Raw genomic sequence first — 17,747 nt, forward strand, 5'->3', positions numbered from 1 at the left:
AGGGCGGGCGAGGGATGTGTGGGGCAGACGGCGTGGGGCTGCATCACCTCAAGCCACCGCGCTCGTTCCCCGGTTGCGGTTATGGGGTGTCACTTCCCTCCGGTGCCATTCTGGTGCCTGGCAGCATCCGGTGAAGACGCCAGGGTGACGGTCGCTGGGGGCATCACTGCATCCCCAAAACCCGTCACCGTGCGTCCCCTTCCCCGTTACCACAACGTGCCAAAAACCCACCGGGAAATCAGTTATTTATTAAGATGCCATCATCGCCCATTGTCATCCCAGTATCCCCAGTTAAATCCCAGGAAGTGGGAGATCTGGGGAGGACAAACCAAGGTGAGGATCATCGGAGAGGGGACCCCCACGCCGGTATCCAGCTGGAAAAGAAGGGGGGGAATTATTAAGATAATGAGGATTATGGTGCTAATGAGGCAGAGGATGGTGCTGCATGGTGAGGGGCTGGTGGTGGTGGTCCCCAGGGACTCGGCCACCAGCCCCTCACCATCGGGATATAAATTTCACAGCTCCACTCACGGTTATAAAGGCAAACCAGCATGCACCAGTATTCCCAGTTCCAGTTTTTAAACAAGAAATTATTTCCAGTAAAGCCCAGCAACCAAAAATACTCCTTACCAAGTGAACAAGGAACACGGTGAGCTTTTCCGCAGGGCTGCCATCCGGTTTTCCCAGCGTTTGTGCCGAAAATGTGAGATCTAGCAGATTTTCCCCTAAAAATTAAGGGAAAAAAAAAAAAAAAAAGTTTAGAGTTGTGTGGGTGCCCGACCACATTGGTGACTGCCAAATAAATCCCACCGGGATGAAGGGACCCGGCATCTATAGAAACAACTGCTGCGCTCTGGGGAGACCCCCCCCCCGCAGTGCTGCCTCCAGCTCGGGGGCCTCAGCGCAGGAGAGACATGGAGCTGGTGGAGCGGGGCCAGAGGAGGCCCCGGAGCTGCTGGGAGGGCTGGAGCCCCTCTGCTGGGAGGACAGGCTGGGAGAGTTGGGGGGGTTCAGCCTGGAGAAGAGAAGGCTCTGGGGAGACCTGAGAGCCCCTTCCAGTGCCTAAAGGGGGTCCAGGAGAGGTGGGGAGGGACTCTGGATGAGGGAGGGGAGCCATGGGACGAGGGGGAATGGCTTTACACTGGAAGAGGGGAGATTTAGGTGAGATCTGAGGAAGAAATTCTTTCCTGTGCAGGCGGTGAGCCCCTGGCGCAGGTTACCCCGAGAAGCTGTGGCTGCCCCATCCCTGGAGGTGTTCAAGGCCAGGTTGGACAGGGCTTGGAGCAACCTGGGCTGGTGGGAGGTGTCCCTGCCCAGGGCAGGGGGTGGAACTGGATGATCTTTAAGGTCCTTTCCCACGCAAAACATTTGAGAATTCCAAGACAAGTCAGTTGAACCCACCTCCTCCTTCCCGGCGGCTCCCTACACCCCTCCGGGATCCTCACAGCTGGAGCCTACAACCAGAGAGGGAAAGAACGGCATCAGCGGGGCCACAGGAGGTGGCAGCTGCCTCCCCCCCACCCCCCATCTGCCCTCGGACATGGGGGTGTCCGGGATTTCTATAACCCCTCCCCGGAGAAGGCGGGGAGAGGCCTCAAACCGTCCCGGGGCTGCTCTGGCAAGCGCTGTAGGAATGGTGGGGGCCACCCCAGGCCCCCCCACGCTGGAAGCCTTGCGGCAAGGAAGCCCCGTGACTGTCCCATCACATCGGCAGTGGCCAAATAAATCCCGCCGCACTGAAGGGACGGGGTTGTGACTTGAGGTGCCACCGGCTTTGAGGCTTTCCACACCGGGAGAAGCCTCACCAATTCAGTTCAGGTGTGCGGCACTGTGGCTGTCACCCCAAGAAGGCAGAACTAGAGCAAGGGGTGACAAGGGAGCACTGGGTACCGGGGCCTCGTCACCCATGGCGTCACCTCAACCCGCCCCACGTCAGCAGGAGCACCAACCCCACGCCGCAGCTCTCCCATGGGATTTCAGACCCCAGAGACTCTTATTTGGGGACTGAAGGGGTTTGGGAGAGCTAATTACTCAGAACTAGACGAATTACGGTGACAGGGGCAGAGTGGAGGAGGCAAGTCCCCCAAGACAGCAGCGGTTGCCAAATAAATCCCGCTGGGATGAAGCGATCTGGTTGTGCGGCTCCGTGTCCAGCCACGCTCCCAGGTTGCAGCTCTCCCGGGGGACTTCAGCCTCGAGAGACTCGTCTGGTGGTTAACGAGGGGACAAAACCTTGTGACTGCCTTTACCACAGCTAATTATAGAGAATTAAGGTAATTACGATGACAAGGGGGAGTCTGGAACAGTTTGGAACACAACCCCCGCAGGACAGGCCCCTTGAACCCACCTCCTCCTTCCCGGTGGCTCCCTACACCCCTCCGGGATCCTCACAGCCGGAGCCTATAACCAGAGAGGGAAAGAACGGCATCAGCGGGGCCGCAGGAGGCGGCAGCTGCCTCCCCCCGACCCCCCATCTCCCCTCGGACGTGGGGGTGTTCGGGATTTCTATAACCCCTCCCCTGGAGAAGGCGGGGAGAGGCCTCAAACCGTCCCGGGGCTGCTCTGGCAAGCGCTGTAGGAATGGTGGGGGCCACCCCAGGCCCCCCCACGCTGGAAGCCTTGCGGCAAGGAAGCCCTGTGACTGTCCCATCACATCGGCAGTGGCCAAATAAATCCCGCAGCACTGAAGGGACGGGGTTGTGACTTGAGGTGCCACCGGCTTTGAGGCTTTCCACACCGGGAGAAGCCTCACCAATTCAGTTCAGGTGTGCGGCACTGTGGCTGTCACCCCAAGAAGGCAGAACTAGAGCAAGGGGTGACAAGGGAGCACCGGGTACTGGGGCCTCATCACCCATGGCGTCACCTCAACCCGCCCCACGTCAGCAGGAGCACCAACCCCACGCCGCAGCTCTCCCATGGGATTTCAGACCCCAGAGACTCTTATTTGGGGACTGAAGGGGTTTGGGAGAGCTAATTACTCAGAACTAGACGAATTACGGTGACAGGGGCAGAGTGGAGGAGGCAAGTCCCCCACGACAGGCTGCAGATGCTGAATAAATCCTGCCGGGACAAAGGCATCTGGCTGCACCGGCTCTACGTGTCCAGCCACACTCCCAGGTCACAGCTCTCCCGGGGGATTTCAGCCTCGAGAGACTCGTCTGGTGGTTAACGAGGGGACAAAACCTTGTGACTGCCTTTACCACAGCTAATTACAGAGTCATTAAGACAACAAGGGGGAGTTTGGAACACAACCCCCTGTAACGCACCTCCTCCTTCCCGGCGGCTCCCTACACCCCTCCGGGATCCTCCCAGCCGGAGCCTACAACCAGAGAGGGAAAGAACGGCATCAGCGGGGCCACAGGAGGCGGCAGCTGCCTCCCCCCCGACCCCTCATCTCCCCTCGGACGTGGGGGTGTCCGGGATTTCTATAACCCCTCCCCGGGGAAGGCGGGGAGAGGCCTCAAACCGTCCCGGGGCTGCTCTGGCAAGCGCTGTAGGAATGGTGGGGGCCACCCCAGGCCCCCCCACGCTGGAAGCCTTGCGGCAAGGAAGCCCCGTGACTGTCCCATCACATCGGCAGTGGCCAAATAAATCCCGCTGGATTGAAGGGACGGGGTTGTGACTTGAGGTGCCACCGGCTTTGAGGCTTTCCACACCGGGAGAAGCCTCACCAATTCAGTTCAGGTGTGCGGCACTGTGGCTGTCACCCCAAGAAGGCAGAACTAGAGCAAGGGGTGACAAGGGAGCACCGGGTACCGGGGCCTCGTCACCCATGGCGTCACCTCAACCCGCCCCACGTCAGCAGGAGCACCAACCAGAGCGGGCACAGCCCCACGCCGCAGCTCTCCCATGGGATTTCGGACCCCAGAGACTCTTATTTGGGGACTGAAGGGGTTTGGGAGAGCTAATTACACAGACCTAGACGAATTACGGTGACAGGGGCAGAGTGGAGGAGGCAAGTCCCCCACGACAGGCTGCAGATGCTGAATAAATCCCGCCGGGACAAAGGCATCTGGCTGCACCGGCTCTACGTGTCCAGCCACACTCCCAGGTCACAGCTCTCCCGGGGGATTTCAGCCTCGAGAGACTCGGCTGGTGGTTAACGAGGGGACAAAACCTTGTGACTGCCTTTACCACAGCTAATTACAGAGTCATTAAGACGACAAGGGGGAGTTTGGAACACAACCCCCTGTAACGCACCTCCTCCTTCCCGGCGGCTCCCTACACCCCTCCGGGATCCTCACAGCCGGAGCCTACAACCAGAGAGGGAAAGAACGGCATCAGCGGGGCCACAGGAGGCGGCAGCTGCCTCCCCCCCGACCCCTCATCTCCCCTCGGACGTGGGGGTGTCCGGGATTTCTATAACCCCTCCCCGGAGAAGGCGGGGAGAGGCCTCAAACCGTCCCGGGGCTGCTCTGGCAAGCGCTGTAGGAATGGTGGGGGCCACCCCAGGCCCCCCCACGCTGGAAGCCTTGCGGCAAGGAAGCCCCGTGACTGTCCCATCACATCGGCAGTGGCCAAATAAATCCCGCAGCACTGAAGGGACGGGGTTGTGACTTGAGGTGCCACCGGCTTTGAGGCTTTCCACACCGGGAGAAGCCTCACCAATTCAGTTCAGGTGTGCAACACTGTGGCTGTCACCCCAAGAAGGCAGAACTAGAGCAAGGGGTGACAAGGGAGCACCGGGTACCGGGGCCTCGTCACCCATGGCGTCACCTCAACCCGCCCCACGTCAGCAGGAGCACCAACCAGAGCAGGCACGGCCCCACGCCGCAGCTCTCCCATGGGATTTCGGATCCCAGAGAATCTTATTTGGGGACTGAAGAGGTTTGGGAGAGCTAATTACTCAGAACTAGACTAATTACGGTGACAGGGGCAGAGTGGAGGAGGCAAGTCCCCCACGACAGCAGCGGTTGCCAAATAAATCCCGCTGGGATGAAGCGATCTGGTTGTGCGGCTCCGTGCCCAGCCACGCTCCCAGGTTGCAGCTCTCCCGGGGGATTTCAGACTTGAGAGACTCGTCTGGTGGTTAACGAGGGGACAAAACCTTGTGACTGCCTTTACCACAGCTAATTATAGGGAATTAAGGTAATTACGATGACAAGGGGGAGTCTGGAACAGTTTGGAACACAACCCCCGCAGGACAGGCCCCTTGAACCCACCTCCTCCTTCCCGGTGGCTCCCTACACCCCTCCGGGATCCTCACAGCCGGAGCCTGCAACCAGAGAGGGAAAGAACGGCATCAGCGGGGCCGCAGGAGGCGGCAGCTGCCTCCCCCCGACCCCCCATCTCCCTTCGGACGTGGGGGTGTCCGGGATTTCTATAACCCTTCCCCGGGGAAGGCGGGGAGAGGCCTCAAACCGTCCCGGGGCTGCTCTGGCAAGTGCTGTAGGAATGGTGGGGGCCACCCCAGGCCCCCCCACGCTGGAAGCCTTGCTGCGGGGGGTCCCGGTGAGCCCCGCTCCCCGCAGGGACACGCAGCGCTCCCCCCGCCCCGGGGAAGGCCTCACACGCGGCCTGTGGAGGACTACCCTTCCCAGCATGCACCGCGCCCCTCAGCACCTCACGGCGGCGGCGGCGAGGACCCATGGAGGGGCTGCGCCTCGCCCCGCGCTGTCCCCGCTCCTCTCCCGGGCCATGGGAGAGGCCCCGGCGGCGGATGATGGCGGATGGCGGCGGATGAGGCCGGGCCGCGCCGTCCTCCCCTCCCTGACTCCGTCTCCATCACGGCTGAGGGCGAGGCCGCGCCTGCGCGTGACGTCAGCGCGCCACGCCGCCGTGCAGCTCCACCTGGCGGAGAGAGGGTGAGATTCGCACATGCGCAGGAGCGCCGCCACTGTGTGGGCGTGGCCAAGGGGTGGGCGGGGGTACCGCCCTCAAGTCTCAGTTACACTAGAAGGCGTGGCTAGCAGTGGTGGGCGTGGTTAGCGGGGCGGGCGGGACGGCTCCGATCGGCGCATGCGTATTGCGGCTCCACCCCCCTCCTCGCGCCTTCGGGAGGACTGACGTCAGTCCTCCGGGCGGAGGGCGGGGCGCGGTGCACGCCGGGAAGCCGCCGCCCAAGATGGCGGCAGGATTGAAAAGTTGTCGGTGGCGCTGAGGCGGCTCTGGGTGGGCAGGAAGCGGGAGCCGAGCTCCGGACGGGCTTTATGGCCGCCTCTGGGCAGTGAGGCCGGGCTGCTGAGCCCCGCCGCGCACCGAGCCCCGGCGAGCACGGCCGCTGCGGGGATGCCCCGGGGGGGGCCGGGGCCGCCGCCGCCGGAGACATGGAGGAGGAGAGCAAGAAAGGCAAGAAGGTGAGAGCGGGCCGTCCCCGAGGCTCCTCGCCGCTGTGGGGCCCGGCTGTGCTCCCGGGAGAGGTTTCCTCCCTCAGCCCCCGTCCTGGGGCTGCCCCGTCCCCTGGCCCGCGGCTGGCCGGGCCCTCTGTCGCCCAGGACCTGCGGTCCTGAAGCCTTCCCAGGGGTGGCTGGACCCCCTCTTGGCTTCTCAAGGCCTTGTCCCCTCCCTGAGGTAGCTCCAGGCTTGGCCCTGGCTGAGCTGAGCATCTTCCTGCTGATATGGCTGCTCCAATGGCTGAGGCGTCGCTTCCCAGGGGATGGAGCCCCTCTGCTGGGAGGACAGGCTGGGAGAGTTGGGGGGGTTCAGCCTGGAGAAGAGAAGGCTCCGGGGAGACCTTATAGTGGCTTTTCAATACTTAAAGGGGGCTTGTAATTACGAAAGATGAGGACAAACTTCTTAGCAGGACCTGTGTCAATAAGACAGTGGATAATTGTTTTAAACTGCAAGAGGAAAGACTTAGACTAGATATTAGGAAGAAATTTTGTATGCTGAGGGTGGTGAGCCCCTGGCCCATGTTGCCCAGAGAGGTGGTGGCCGTCCCATCCCTGGAAACATTCCAGGCCAGGTTTGACAGGGCTCTGAGCAACCTAATCTAGTGGAAGGTGTTCCTGCCCAGGGCAGGGGGGTTGAACTGGATGGCCTTTAAAGGTCCCTTCCCACCCAAACCATTCAAAACTAAAAAACTTCTTCTCTCTGTGAGTGTAGGGCTTGGGGAGAGTGCTGCTGTGGCCCCGCTGCCTTCCTGCCACCCCCTGTGCTGAGCCCTGGTATGGGTCCGCTCCCCCTGCTCTGCTGGTTTCCTGACACCCTTTGGTGGTTGACTTACCCTTCTGCTTCTCTGCCCAGGCTGCAAGTGAGATGCCTGGTTAATGGTATGGCTTAAAAGGTGTCCTGTAACAGTGCTGGATTGTCTCGTCTACTCGTTGTAGTGCTAAACTGGGAATGCTGTATACACATTCATAGATATAGTTTTATAGAGAGAGAGTCAGCTATAGTCAGGACTACTGCACTCTAAGTGCCTCAGAGGTCAGCAAGGTGCGTCTGTGTTGATTGCAGCCAGGCTGCTCTAGTTTCTCTTGTTTAAACACATTTTTATGTTGTGTGAGGGAGGTGAAGCTTGAGCTGGAGGTTGAGGCTGGGATGTTTGCTGTGAGCAGCACTCCCTGACCTGGGAGGGGTTGGCTCTTTCCTTGCAAAAGGAACCTTTCCCTTGGTTTGGTGACATAACTGGGGGAAAACAAGTTATTTTTAGTTGTTTTGGGGGCACCTGCAGTAACAGCGATTTCAGAAGGTGGCAGCAGAGTCTCCTGCTGAAACTCTGGTTTGAAGTGATCAGAATACTTGCAGAATTAGAAATATTGAAAGGGTTTATTTCTGGAGTTACCCTACAGACTTCCCACAGCTGGAAAGTGAAACCACCGATGTCGCCTTGCGATGTCTGGTGACTCGTGTGTGATGTGGCAGGACCTGCAGCACAGGTGGGAAGGGAAATTATTCATCTGGATATGTCATGTTCCTGCCTTCTGGAAGAAGCAATTCCAGACACTCGCTCCTGGGGCTGCAGATAATTGTAGAGTAACTTTAGATGTAAGTAACTGCCTGTTCTTTGTGGTAGGCAGTGACTGCAGAGCTGGAAGCAGCGCTCAACTAAAATACATAGACAAGATGTGGTGTCTTGTAGAAGTGGAATCAATTCTTGTCTCTGCTGAAAACTGTTTTTCTGCTATTGGGGGAAAATTCGGGAGGGGGGGGCGTTGCCTTGGAAAATGGTGATTTCCAGAAATGCTGTTTATTTCTGTGGCTGGAGAGATAGCGCTCTCATACTGGCTGGCGTAATGTGGGACCTTTGTGCTGCCGTCCAGTGGCTTTCAGTGTGAGAAGAGGCAGCCATCTCCTGTGGTCATGGATCCTCAGGATGGCTGAGGTGGCAGGGACCTCTGGAGATAGCCTAATGCAGCCTTCTGCTGGGAGTAGACCGTGTCCTGCTGGGTTTTGAGTATCTCCAAGGATGAAGACTCCGCAATCTATCTGGGGAACTTGTTCTGTGTTTGTTGCCCTCATGCCAAATAAAGTTGTTGTTGTTTTTTTTTTTTTTTCGTTGTGCTTGAAAGGGATTTGCTGTGTTCCAGTTCATGCCTGTTTCATAGAATCATAGAATTGTCTAGGTTGGAAGAGACCCTTGGGATCATCGAGCCCAACCATCTACCCTACTCTACAAAGTTCTCCCCTACACCATATCCCCCAACACCACATCTAAACGTCTCTTAAACACATCCAGGGATGGTGACTCAACCACCTCCCTGGGCAGTCTATTCCAGTGCCCGACCACTCTTTCCGTGAAAAATTCTTTCCTAATGTTCAGTCTAAACCTACCCTGTTGGAGCTTGAAGCCATTCCCTCTTGTTCTGTCACTAATTACCTGTGAGAAGAGATCCACACCAACCTCTCTACAGTGTCCTTTCAAATAGTTGTAGAGAGTGATGAGGTCTCCTCTCAGCCTCCTCCTCCTCAAACTAAACAGTCCCAGCTCCTTTCAACCGCTCTTCTTATGATTTGTCTGCTAGGCCCTTCACCAGTTTCGTTGCCCTCCTCTGCACTTGCTGGGAAGAGGCTGGATTCGTCTTTCCTCTCCCACCAGGTCCTTGTACATGTTGATGTGATCTCCCTAACCTCGTCCAGGCTGGATGATCCCACCTCTCCCAGCCTCCCCTCATGGGATAGATGCTCTGATCCCTAAACCCTCCTCATAGCCCTTTCCCTGGGCCTGCTCCTGCATGTTCCAGTCTCTTGTGTACTGGTGACCCCAGACCTGGCTGCTCCAGTCCCCCCCTCAGCTTCCCTGCTCCATTGTAGTTGATCCTGATGGATGTGGAGCTCACCAAGACCTGCAGGAGTGTGGCTATAGCTGAGGAACTTAGTGTTGCATAGAGGTGGCATCTCCTGTGCCAAGGCATGAGCTTACGGAGCTTCTGTGGTGCAAGTTTTCCATTGTAGGCGTGATTAATTAGCGCTTGGAGCAGACCCCTGCGGCTCCTTTGAGCTTGGACTGCTATCAAACATGGTTAATTTGGCTACAGAGATGGGTGTATTCATCTGCTGTGCCGCAGAGGTTCCCAGCTGCAGGGAAAACCTCTTTATTTCCTTTTTTTTTTTTTTTTTTTTAACAGTGTGGATCATTCCAGAAGGCAGGTGCTTGTCCCTCAGCCAGCAGCGTTATGGGCTGAAAGAGGGCAATTGAGTTTCTTTAGTGCTGCTCCAAAGGGGTATTAGGGCAGGTTTGGTCAGGACTAGGGAGAAAATCCCAGCGCTGCTTTGGGGGTAACTCCAGCTTTAGACAAAGGATGTACTTGGTAAACTGGAGCCCTTAAAATCCTGCCAGGAACTTCTGTTCCCCAGCTCTCGCTTCTGGTGGCTCACGCCAACGAGGTTATCCCAACCGGAATGTGGCAGCGCTGGGATGGAGCACATCCAGCCTGCTTTTGGCTGTGGTCGCGAAAGCTGTCTTAAACAGGTTTGGGATAAAACACCCGTTTCTTGCCAATATTATGAGGAAGGATGGATTGATTCGGAGCTCCTTGGCACTGGTTGTGCCGTGAGGCTACCTGGCTTCCTTGGCACTTGCCAGTGCAGTCAGCTGGGCCATGGGAACCTGCCTGGAGCTGGAGAGCTGTTGGTCTTGTGCCTGGGAGCCTTGGGTGAGGATGGATGTTTGGATGTTCCTGGCGCACTCCTTCTTGGAAAGAGAAGGGGTAGAGGGAGGACGGAGGCAGATTTCTTGGCGACCCTGGTTATTGTTTGCCTGTAGAGAGGATTTTCCTGCTGGCCTCTCTCACAGAGGCTCTTAAAACATGGTGAGCATGTCGGATGGGTGCCAGGCTCCTGCAGGTGATCCAGTGCAAAGTGCTTGCATGGTTTTCCCAAAGTAATTCTCTGTGGGTGGCAACAGATAGTTTGGGTTGGAAGGGACATTTAAAGGTCATCTAGTCCAACCCTCTGCCATGGACAGGGACACCTCCCACCAGCCCAGGTTGCTCCAAGCCCCGTCCAACCTGGCCTGCAATGTTTCCAGGGATGGGGCATCTCCCACCTCTCTGGGCAACCTGGGCCACGGGCTCACCACCCTCATCATAACATTTCTTCCTTCTGTCTAGTCTTAATCTCCCCTCTTTTAGTATAAAGCCATTACCCCTCGTCCTATGTCTCCCCTCCCTGATCCAGAGTCCCTCCCCAGCTTTCCTGGAGCCCCTTTAGGCACTGGAAAGGGCTCTAAGGTCTCTGCGGAGCCTTCTCTTCTCCAAGCTGAACCCCCCCCCAACTCTCCCAGCCTGTCCTCCCAGCAGAGGGGCTCCAGCCCTCCGATCGTTTTTATTAGCATAAAATTCCTGACTCTTCCAGCTCAGGTATGCCCTGGATCTCTGATGTTGGCTCGGTTTGCCTCTTCCCAGGCCTCTCAGCAGCTGTTTCGGCAGTTGCCAAATCTTCCTTGTAAAACTGATTTCTGTCTGTGGCACTGAATTCTTTGTGGTTTTAAATGCTGGTTAATATTAAGGATATTGGCCAGTCCAGCAATTCCTTCTTGTGCAGATCATTGGGAAACGTCTGCCAAAACTGAGCTTGTAACTGAAGTGTGCTGCGTTCCACGCCAGAGGACTCGGTCAGCGGGGTCCTGTTCTGCACTGGTGTTTGTGGGAGGGAATGGAAAGCCAAGAAGCTTCTGGGGGGAAGCAAAGTGGTTATTAAAGGGCTGAAATAGAGATGGTTCTTCCTGAAGCTGGGTGCAGGGTGAGTGCCCAGCCTTAATGTAAAAAATATTGAGGGGCTGAGCTTGAAGTCACAGCTCTGCGGGAGTTTCTGCTTGCAGGACGTGTCGCTTGAGCTTCCTTTGTTATCCCGAATATCCAGCTTGTTCATGCCGGAATAACTGCCAGGCTTTGACAAACCCCTCACCCACGTTCCCATCTGAGACTCTGTTGCTGCAGGAATGGCTCTTCCATGACTTATTTAGGGCACTTGAGTGAATGCAGTATCTGTATTTTTAGCTGGGAGGTTTTTAGGCTAATGAGAGCATCCGTATCTACTCGGTCCCTATTTGATTTGTGTACGGAGCTGAGGTCTGTACTTCCAGCTAAAGCAAGCTGTGGGAAGAGTGTTCTTGTAGGCTCTATTGCCCATTGCTCTTTTCTGTTCCAATACCTGATGCAGCAGCCCTGACGGGATCCCCAGCCCTTTTGGGATGAGTAAATTAGTCGGGTGGGCTGTGACTCCTTGTGATCAAACTCCAGCTACCCCCGTGTGGCATGGTGGCTGCTTGGTCACTTCACGCTCTGCTCCAAAGCCGTGCTGCGGGAGGGTACGACGAGGGGTATTTAGCCCCTTTCTCTCATCTCCATACCTGTGCAGGAGTCCAAGCTGTAACCTGAAAACCTTCTTCCAGAGTAACTGCGGAGTCCGCAGTCCCGGTAGGTGCAGTGAGCGCTACCACCTTCTCTGCTCCCAGTGTGTCCCTTGTCCCTAGGCTTACGAGCAGATGTGACTCGTGGTGGAAATGCAGCGCAAGCTGCCCAAGTATCTGCCGTGTTTGTGAACGAGCAGGGTTGGTGCACTGCCCGGATGGCGGGGAACCGGTGGAGAGGGAGGAAATCAGCAGGCTGGGCTTGTATCGCTGGAAGGGCTTGGCAGGGGTAAGGCCGGCTGCCTGCGTCCCTTGCTGCAGTGTCGATGGCCGGTGCGGTTTGGCATGCTGGCACTGCTCTTTGGGCATTAGGGGACAGCTTGGAGTGCAGCAAACCACTGCTTCTTCCAGCATGGCACTGTGCTGCTCTGAAAACAGGAGTCTGGCTTCCAAGCTTCCCTTGCTGACAGATCTAGCTTGAGGTGTTTGCGTCGATTAAAATAATGTGGTTTAAAATACAGCTGGGGTCCAGCTGTGAGAGATCCTCTTGAGGCCCCTCTTACTGAGCCTGAGAACGCACCGGGTTCCTGAAGCGGGGACAGATGGAATGTGAATTGCTGGTCGAGGCGCTGCCCTTCCTGCTCTGTGTTTTAGTCCGAATGCCTGGGCACTTCGGCTGCTGTGAAGCTGAACAGCGTTTGCGAGCCTATCCCTGGCTCTCCCGCTCGGAGAGCGTTCTCCGGTCTTCCTCTGTGGTCAGAACATCATTTGCTGACGTTTCCAGACAACAAACCCATCTGAAGTGGCTAATATTTGATTTCTCTGCTGCACTGCTTTTTGCAAGCCTAGTTGGGGCTTGTGCGGGTAAGAACAAGCAAAAAGCTGTCATACAGCTCTCTGACACCCTCTGGATTTCTATTGCTTATCCCGTTAAACCATAACGGTCGCAGTTACAAACCCTGCTGCTGTTTCAGACAAAGCTTGGGAAAACTCCCAAGTGCAACTCAGCGTTTCCCTTATCGCGCTTAAAATCTCTGCCGACGTTCAGCAGCTCAACGAGGAGTAAATTTGGCGGCCCTGCTCCCTCCGAAGGGATGGCCTCTGGGTTGGGGAAACAGGCTTTTCGTTTTGAGAGCCGTCGCATGATCTAATTCGTCGTGGGGAAGCCGGCCGACCCGCTAGACTGGGTTTTAGCAGCTGCTCTTCTTTGAACCGCTGGCGCTTGGCTCGCTGCGGGGCTCAGCAGGACAATCCTGTCCTTGCTGTTCTCGGCTGCTTTTGGCCTCGGCCCAGTTACGAGCAGGGAGTTGCTCTTTTTACTCTTCTCAGTGCTTCCTCCTGCCTCTGGAGGAAGCCAAAAAAAATCTTCTGGAAAATGAGAAGCAGAGGCTGAATGGAGGTGGGATCTTCTTGGGTTTAGGCTTGAAGCAGGGGTGAAATGTGGAGTCAAAGGGGTAGGAGAAATGGGGCTCTGGTGTGCTGAGTTCAAACACGGCATGTCTTGTGCCCCGCTCTGGGCGGTGGCATGTTCCTCTTGCTGCTGCTGAACCTCTGCCACTTGTCACGAAGGTTTGGATGGTTCTGGTGAGCCTTGCAGCACTTTAAAACATTTAATTCAAAAATTAAACTTAATTGTGCTTCTAAAGGCCTGTGAAATTTGAGACTTGCCCAGCCGAAATTCAGTGCCCGTCTGTCTCCTCGTAGGGTGTGTTTTGGTCTCATCTGTGCCCTACTTGGAGACCTTCTGCCTTGCCTGAGGCAGAGCAAGGACCTGTGGTGTCATGAAGGACTGGAGGACTCTGGAAAAATGTGTTGGCGTCACCCTGCAGCGTGGAGCTTTGCTCCCACATCTCCAAGAGGTCTGGGATGCTGGTGGGGCGCTTTCCTTGTGTGGTGGGTCACCTCTTCCAGTTTGGAGGTGGTGGTAACTGTGGCATGGGACATCTTCAGCAGCCCCTCTCTTGGCATTAGGTCTATACCTCCTGGCTGGAGAGCCAAGAGGGGCTGGAGGTGGGCATGGAGTACACATCGCATGGTGCTTGCTCAGGAGGGGCTTACCCTGAGGACCAGGGTTTGAGTGCTCCAGGAGGGCTTTATGGTAAGGCTGTCCTTACCACACTGCATGTATCCCAATGACCTTGTGCTTCTCGTGGTAGGTGGGATCATCCTGCACGTTCAATATTTGTGGTTGCGGTGGTGTACTGCTGCTCTGGGCCTCGGGGCTGGGTGGAAACAGGTGTCTCAAATGTGATGTACATCCATGAAATGAGGACACTGGAAGCTCGAGAGGCCACTTGAGACCCAGCCCTTGACTCCGGTTGAACACAGGACGCCCGATGCTTTTGTGGTGGAGGGCAGTGACCCATGGCGGTGAGGCTGCTGGCAGGGGCAGCCCCTCTTCCATCCGCCCCAGCTCCTGTCCCGTCCTCAGCACTGTCTCTGGGGCTCGTCTTCTGCCCACCCGCCTTCCTGCACTGCCTGGCATGCGCTGTGGTGGGAGCAGGACAGCCCTTTCCTCTGGCAGGTGGCCACTAGATAAGAGGGTCTTCTGTCAGGGTTGTGGTCTGCCTCAAGACAAGGGAGGCTCTCCCAAAACCCAGTGAGGGCCGTCAGTGGGCACCGGCACAGTGGCTGGGAGTAAGGATACGTTCCCAGTTTGCTTTCCTCCTCGAATCAGGGATGTACTGAGCCAGTGCTGTGTCTGTAGCTGACCTTTGAGGTTCGCGAGCTGTTCTGCAGACCAGGCTCCCACCCTGTCCCACGGCAGGTTCTCCGCAGCGTGCGGTTGGGCAGCAGTGTGGGTCCTTCATCCTTGGGCTCACCCTGCTCAGGATAGTGTCGCTTCTCCCATCTTGAACTGGGAGAGGCAGCGAGCAGGTCATCTCTGTCGGCACCGTGCCGACTTGCAGAGATCTGCGAACGGCATCTCCTCGGTGTTGCTGCTTGTCCAGGCTGAAGGAGACTTGGTCTGAGTTACGCGGCTCCTCTGATTCTGTGGTCACCCCCATTCTGAGCACCTTCCTGGCTTTTCTGGTCTTTCCTCATCCCTGTGAGATGAGCGGATCAGAGCTTGGTGTTGCAGTGGTGATTCCAAGAAAAACGTGGTGTTTTCCGGGGTGGAAGCCAGCAAGAGTCTGCTGGGTACGTGAGCTGGGGAGCGTGCTGTCTGCCTTGCTCCAGATACCGCCCGGGGTTTTCCTCTGCCCAGCTGCTTGGGCACCGACAAACCTGAAATGTTCTATTCTTGTCCTCATTTCTACCCTTGCATAATTGATGTTCTCAGTAAATGTTGCCACCTCCCTGCTGTTCCTTTTCCAGATGGCCAGTGCAGGTTCCTGGGGTCTGACGGCATCCCCACCGCAAAGACAGACTTTCTGATCCTGACCAGCTCTGCCTTGGCAGGAGCTCCCAGTTCCTCCTCCCTTTTCCTGTGCATCCTTGTGTCCTCCCTGGTGCCGGCTGGCACCAGGACATGAATAGCCGCTGTGACTGGAGGCGAGTTCCCTGAGATGGGAGGCACTGGGGGGGGGACAAAGCTCTGCTTCGCATCACAGCAGTATCCTGACTTCTAGCTATAGGAAACACCTTCCAGCTGGCCGTGACCTGTGTGTTGGGGTGTCCTGTGTTGGCTGCTCTGGCTCCCAGCAGCTACTGTGGGGGGTGCTTGGTTTGTATTTGCTTTCACCTGCAAGGATGTGCAGAAATACTCGCCTAATTAGAGCACCAGCGTGGTAGAGAGGCATGTCCTGGGGAGACGGCTCTTCTGAAAGCTCTGCTTGATGCTCACATGCAGCTTAAACGTGTTGTCTTCTCCTGGGCTGTCCCGGGAAGCAGAGGGAGAGTATCCTGACTGCTGCTGCTTCTTGCTGTCTACGTTTCTCTACCCCTGCCGCTTTCTATTTCCATGCATGTCCTGGTTGTGGCTCCTGTGAGTTTTGAGGATGGAGCAGCATGAGGGAGTGGGGCTGGTGGCAAGGAGCATTGCTGGGGGAGCATCTCTTTGGGGAGCTCATCCAGGGCAAGTGATGGCCATGGCCTGGGCATGAAAGGGATCACTTATTCTGCTCCTATGTTGCGCTCTGCTCTGGGGAGACCCCCCCGCAGTGCTGCCTCCAGCTCGGGGGCCTCAGCACAGGAGAGACATGGAGCTGGTGGAGCGGGGCCAGAGGAGGCCCCGGAGCTGCTGGGAGGGCTGGAGCCCCTCTGCTGGGAGGACAGGCTGGGAGAGGTGGGGGGGTTCAGCCCGGAGAAGAGAAGACTCCGGGGAGACCTGAGAGCCCCTTCCAGTGCCTAAAGGGGCTCCAGGAGAGGTGGGGAGGAACTCTGGATGAGGGAGGGGAGCAATGGGACAAGGGGGAATGGCTTTACACTGGAAGACGGGAGATTTAGATTAGATATTAGGAGGAAATTTTTCACTCTGAGGGTGGTGAGCCCCTGGCGCAGGTTGCCCCGAGAAGCTGTGGCTGCCCCATGCCTGGAGGTGTTCAAGGCCAGGTTGGACGGGGCTTGGAGCAACCTGGGCTGGTGGGAGGTGTCCCTGCCCAGGGCAGGGAGTTGAACGAGATGGTCTTTAGGGTCCCTTCCAACCCAAACCATTCTAGGATTCTATTTGGGGTTAAAGCTTAGTAACCATAGAAGCTAATGATCCCACTTTGGACCTTCAGCCTTGGGTCACCTCCACTGTATACCACACTGCTTTGCTGCTGAGGCCGGCATGGGAAAGGACAGATCCTGCAGCAGCACTTAATATAACACAGATTTTTTTTCCTGGACTCTCATGCCTTTGAAATAGTTTTGCTGTTGTGGGTTTTGCCTCGGTACAAAATAAGTCTACCATGTAATTGCGTAAATACTTGCTGTGCTGTTTGGTGAGAGAATGGCAGACAAAGCTTGAGCTTCCTAAAACTGTGTTGCTCACCCAAGTTGCTGGCTGAAGTAATGATTCAGAAGTGTAACTCACACTCTGTAAAACTTTCCGTGATGGAAGCCCCAACCTGACACACGTCTGGGTCCAGCCCCAGATAAAAGCGTGAGGCATCCCTGACCCTGCAGCCCCGGTTCGTTGTGTTTTGTGGAGTAGCACTGAAGCCTCTGACGTCTCCCTTTCTCATGTGTAACATCCAGAAAGGAGCTAACGGTTTCTGTTTCAGAGGTGCAGCCTGTTTCTGTGCTGGTGGAAGCGTGAAGCCATGCAGGAGTAGCGCTATGGGATGAGATGGTGCCTCTTTACTCCAGAGACCTCCTCGAACTTGAGCAGTTCCCATATTTCCAGCAAGCCGCATTGATGTGCGGGGACTCGGTGGGCTGAGCTGGCAGACATGAAGCTCTCCCCTGTGGGATGTGTTTCAGTCTGAGGTTCATCCTCACGGACCCATGGCAGGCTGCGGAGCCCAGTTCTCCAGGGGTATGACCAGGAACCCCCAGGTTTGCTATGGCACCACCAGAATCACAAATCTTAAAGCAGGGACTTAGCAAAGAGTTATAACTCATCTCCTCAGTGGTGACTCGTCTGCAGAGCCCTAATCCTTTCCCCAGCCTGTGGCATCCTGCTCCCAGGGCAGTGTTTTGGTCTCGCACAGGCTTAATCTCCATTTATGTTACCTTCCACAAAGCCATATTGGCCTCCAGCGCCTCTTCATTCTTTAACCCTAGGAGTTAGTCGCAGCAAAAAAAGTCAATCAAGGGAGAACGTGCTCTGCCGAACAACCAAGTTTAAGCTGGCTCCAGAGTCATGGAGGGGTGGCCACGGGTCTCATGATGCCCTTGGTGACCACTGAAAAGTGCTCACCTCGTAGTGACCAAGCAGGGAATGTTGCACTCATCCTGATACCCGATCGGCTCTGTGCCCCAGGGCTAGCTGGGTGCTTTAGCGCGGCTACTGTAGGGAGCAACAGTTGTGTGCCACTAAATCCTGGTGGGTAATTGGAACACACGTTTAGGTGATGCAGATGGATCAGCATTGCTGTGAAACTTCGGAAACCTCAAGCCCCGTGTTCAGCAAAGGTCTTTAGGTCCC

At 56.4% G+C, this 17,747-nt stretch overlaps 1 protein-coding gene and 1 long non-coding RNA gene across 4 annotated transcripts in view; one reads left to right on the top strand and one right to left on the bottom strand.

The window, feature by feature from the left end:
* Positions 1-236: 236 nt before the first annotated feature.
* LOC309686397 lies at positions 237-5,829 on the bottom strand. 3 transcript variants are annotated; one of them, XR_014270534.1, is made up of 7 exons: positions 5,563-5,829; positions 5,163-5,215; positions 4,201-4,253; positions 3,267-3,319; positions 2,348-2,400; positions 631-725; positions 237-374 (listed from the first exon to the last, which is right to left on the bottom strand). It is a non-coding gene; the product is annotated as an uncharacterized lncRNA (long non-coding RNA). The 3 variants fall into 3 exon arrangements; XR_014270533.1 differs by lacking the exon at positions 5,163-5,215; XR_014270535.1 differs by lacking the exons at positions 5,163-5,215; positions 5,563-5,829 and adding an exon at positions 4,866-5,006.
* A 247-nt stretch (positions 5,830-6,076) lies between these two features.
* CCM2 (CCM2 scaffold protein) overlaps positions 6,077-17,747 on the top strand; it is a 42,909-nt gene continuing 31,238 nt past the window's right edge. The window contains exon 1 of the mRNA XM_082479983.1: positions 6,077-6,296. Within this exon, the coding sequence (XP_082336109.1) occupies positions 6,267-6,296 (30 nt within the window). The 5' untranslated portion in view covers positions 6,077-6,266. The remainder of the gene's footprint in view (positions 6,297-17,747) is intronic.

This window comes from Vanellus vanellus (genome assembly GCF_965231255.1).
Source record: "Vanellus vanellus genome assembly, chromosome: 2".
NCBI lineage: Eukaryota > Metazoa > Chordata > Aves > Charadriiformes > Charadriidae > Vanellus > Vanellus vanellus.